Raw genomic sequence first — 3975 nt, 5'->3', positions numbered from 1 at the left:
GCTGCAGAACAAGTAAACCCATGCGCCACAACAACTGAGCCTGTGCTCTAGAGCCCAGGATTTGCAACAAGAGAAGTCACAGCAATGAGAAGCCAGTGAACTTCAGCAGAAGGTAGCCCCTGCTTTCTGCAACTTGAGAAAGCCCCCACAGCAACAAAAATGCAGCACAGTCTGAAATAAATAAAGTATTAAAAAAATACTGTCCTTGTATTTACAATGACGCTATTCTTAAATCAACAGCATGGTCTTGATGTTGAAGAAGCTACCTGGAAACATGCAAGTCACTTTAAAACCCTTCAGAGAACACAGGGTTTTATGTTTAAGTTGTTGATTTTCCTTTGAAAACTGAAAGAATAAGAAATAACAGCTTTTTATTTTTAAATCTAATGTTCTTAGGAAAATAATTGCATTTTTTTTAAACTAAAAGTGCAGTGTGCATATTGAAAACCTGAGTGAAATATATATATGTTTGCATTTAGAAGTAAAAAAAGTAAAATTAATACAAGGAATTATATTCCCTGACCTTATGAAAACTCCATCTATACTCCAGGTGCATCTGATTTACCTTGGGGATCAATGTTAGAATTGTATGATTTTTTAAAGAAGAACTAAGATTAAGATTTAGATATACTAAAATTTTATGCTCAAAGTCCTTCAAGCTAAGCTTCAGCAGTCCATGCACCAAGAACTTCTAGATGTACAAGCTGGGTTTAGAAAAGGCAGAAGAACCAGATCAAATTGCCAACATCTTTGGATCATGGAGAAGGCAAGCAAATTCTGGAAAAACTTCTGCTTCAGTGACTATGCTAAAGCCTTTGATTGTGTGGATCACAACAAATTGTGGAAAATTCTTAAAGAGATGGGAATACCAGACCATCTTACCTGTCTCCTGAGAAACCTATATGCAGGTCAAGAAGCAGCAGTGAGAACCAGACATGGAACAACAGTCTGGTTCAAAATTAAGAAAGGAGTATGACAAGGCTGTATATTGTCACCTTTCTTATTTAACTTATATACAGAGTATATCACGTGAAATGCTGGGCTGGATGAAGCACAAGCTGGAATCAAGATTACTGGGAGAACTATCAACAACTTCATATATACAGATGATAATACTCTAATGGCAGAAAATGAAGAGGAACTAAAGAGCCTTTTGATGAGGGCGGAAGAGGAAAGCAAAAATATTGGCTTAAAACTCAACATTCAGGGCAGGAGGCGGTCACTCTAACTGGGCTGGGGGGCTGAGGCGACCGAGGGGCCATGCGGACTGCGAGGGGGTCCAGATCCTGCCCGGCCCTCCTCCCTCGCAGGGCAGCGACTCTGCGGCCGCAAGAGTAATCGCTGTCTTTGTTCCTTCCATCGCCCTCGCCTCTCAGGCCGCCGAGCTCTGGCCGGCCGCCCTTGGCCCCCGAGCCCCAATTCGGCTCGTGCCGCGCAGATGCGGCTGCCTGGCCTGGGTTTGGGCTTTGAGTGGGAGGAGGAGGAGCGGCGACGCCTGGACTGCATGCAATGGGGAACTGCTGCTGGACGCAGTGCTTCGGACTCCTCCGTAAGGAAGCTGGGCGGCTGCAGCGTGTAGGAGGCGGCGGAGGATCCAAGTATTTTAGAACATGCTCAAGAGGTGAGCACTTAACTATAGAGTTTGAGAATCTAGTAGAAAGTGATGAAGGAGAAAGCCCAGGAAGCAGTCATAGGCCTCTTACTGAGGAAGAAATTGTTGACCTGAGAGAGAAGCATTATGATTCCATTGTTGAAAAACAGAAAGATCTTGATATGAAAATCCAAAAAGAGTTAGCCTTACAAGAAGAGAAGTTAAGACTAGAAGAAGAAGCTTTATACGCTGCACAGCGTGAAGCAGCCAGGGCAGCAAAGCAGCGAAAGGTCTTGGAGCAAGAAAGGCAGAGAGTTGTGCAGCGATGCCGTGCTTCCAACAATGGAGAATATCAAAGTCCAGGTCCAGAAGATGACTTTGAATCTTGTTTGAGAAATATAAAGTCACAGTATGAAGTTTTTCGAAGTAGTAGGCTCTCATCAGATGCCACAGTTTTGACACCAAATACAGAAAGCAGTTGTGATTTAATGACCAAAACTAAATCAACTAGTGGAAATGATGACAGCACATCTATAGATCTAGAATGGGAAGATGAAGAAGGAATGAATCGAATGCTTCCAATGAGAGAACGTTCCAAGACAGAGGAAGACATTCTCCGGGCAGCACTTAAGTATAGCTGCAAGAAGACTGGAAGTAATCCTACATCAGCCTCTGATGATTCCAATGGGCTGGAGTGGGAGAATGATTTTGTTAGTGCCGAAATGGATGATAATGGCAATTCTGAGTATTGTGGATTTGTAAATCCTGTATTAGAACTGTCCGATTCTGGTCTAAAGCAATATGATTCAGATCAACAAAAACGATAGGAAAAAATTGTGTGATCTTGTTTATCAGTTATGACCAAATGTTACAAACCAACTAGAATGTGTAAATGGTTGTGCTGAGCCTTTTTGTGAGGGGAGGTAAGAAATTGTTTTGTAAATGCTTTTTAGAAAGGAATAGGAATGATAGGCTGTATCTGAACTGCTTCAGAATTAAGTGCAATTTCATCATCTGCCTTCTGCTTTTCAAAAACAATTGAATGGTTCTGTCATGCTACTAATTAAATTTATTTAACTCTTTAGCAATCCTGTTTACTATTTGTTGCTTTTCACTTTTTAAAATAGTTTTGTTGATTTTCCTTCAAATGCTTCCTTAATCCTGTTTCAGTAGCTAACTGTGAAAATATTAAGGCATTTTGTGTTAATTCTCAGCAGACATGAAGGGAGCATGAAGAGGGACTGCCAGATTCAGAGAGAATAGTGTTCCCTTTTCCTATGGGAAAAATTTCCATTATTTATTCCTATGACTTACTTAAATTATGTCATCTAATAGTAAGCACAATTAATTTGAGTAGATGACCCTAAAGAAAGCCTGAAATATCAGTTTCTTCCTACACTTACTGCATATCCTAGTATATCAATGTTCATTCAGTCCAAACAAAGGGTATGATACATTAAAATAATCTTTCAGAATTTGGACACTTGAAGTTACTATCAAAAGATATTTAAGAAAATATATATACTTAGGTTTTTCACTTCCTTTTCTGTGCCACTATAAATGAATGTTGCATTTAGTCAATTGATACATTAAATTTCTAGCTGTCATTTTTTAAAATTCTACATTTTCAGTGAATGGTCTTGAAAGATTTTACGTGGAACATATTCTCTGTGCATGGTTTATTAAGAAAGGAAAACCTAAAAAAGGTAATACGGGTATTTCAAAGTAAATAAAATCCTTTTTGATATGAAAGAATCTCATTGATTTCGTTAAGCTCTCCTTTGCCTTGTAACACAAGGTACTTTAATAGGGTGGAACTAAGTAAATCAATATATAACTGCATTTTATGATATACAATTAACTTTTTTTGGTCTAAAGTTTATGTATCAATTTAAGAGACCAAGGATATAGCACACTCCCTATTGCTTGTCTTGATTTTGCTGAGGATTGAGTATGATTTTAGTAAGCAAACTTTTTTCAAATTTTCCTTAGTTTTTTTTTTTTTTTTACTTGCAACAATGACAGTGCATGTTCTCAAAAATATAGGAAGGTCCAGATATAAATAGTAACTTAAAGTTCTTGCCGTACTTTAAAAAACAATCATGTGGCCCTTTCAATATTTGAACAGCTGGGACATGACATCTATAGTTTTGTTTCCTTTTTTTAATCTCAGAAATAAATATGACACTCTAAATATGTAAATATATTAGGTAATGCTGTTATTTATGTCTCTTAACATAATTTAAGTTGTAGCTATGTCATTGGAAATATTTTAAAGATAATCTATATTCACATTGCCTGTGTTATGCTTTTTAAAGTTTGTATACATAAGATGTATATTTTTGGTTTGGCATAAGCTACTATTGTAATTTTTCTTGGCATTT

The 3975-nt window shown here is 37.8% G+C and overlaps 1 protein-coding gene across 1 annotated transcript; it reads left to right on the top strand.

Moving 5' to 3' along the window:
• Window positions 1-1436: 1436 nt before the first annotated feature.
• Window positions 1437-2861, top strand: LOC133243995 (AP-1 complex-associated regulatory protein-like). Its single transcript, XM_061410681.1, has one exon. The coding sequence runs from the start codon at window positions 1510-1512 to the stop codon at window positions 2416-2418; it is 909 nt and encodes a 302-aa protein (XP_061266665.1). The 5' UTR covers window positions 1437-1509; the 3' UTR covers window positions 2419-2861.
• The last annotated feature ends 1114 nt before the right edge of the window (window positions 2862-3975 follow it).

Source organism: Bos javanicus, unplaced genomic scaffold, assembly GCF_032452875.1.
Source record: "Bos javanicus breed banteng unplaced genomic scaffold, ARS-OSU_banteng_1.0 tig00001919_1, whole genome shotgun sequence".
NCBI lineage: Eukaryota > Metazoa > Chordata > Mammalia > Artiodactyla > Bovidae > Bos > Bos javanicus.
The sequence above is the reverse complement of the archived record's forward strand: the minus strand, read 5'-3'. Positions and strand labels throughout refer to the sequence as shown.

Bases quoted from the DNA above. Each gene is read 5' to 3' on its own strand.
- LOC133243995 (XM_061410681.1), top strand. From the start codon at position 1,510: ATGGGGAACTGCTGCTGGACGCAGTGCTTCGGACTCCTCCGTAAGGAA.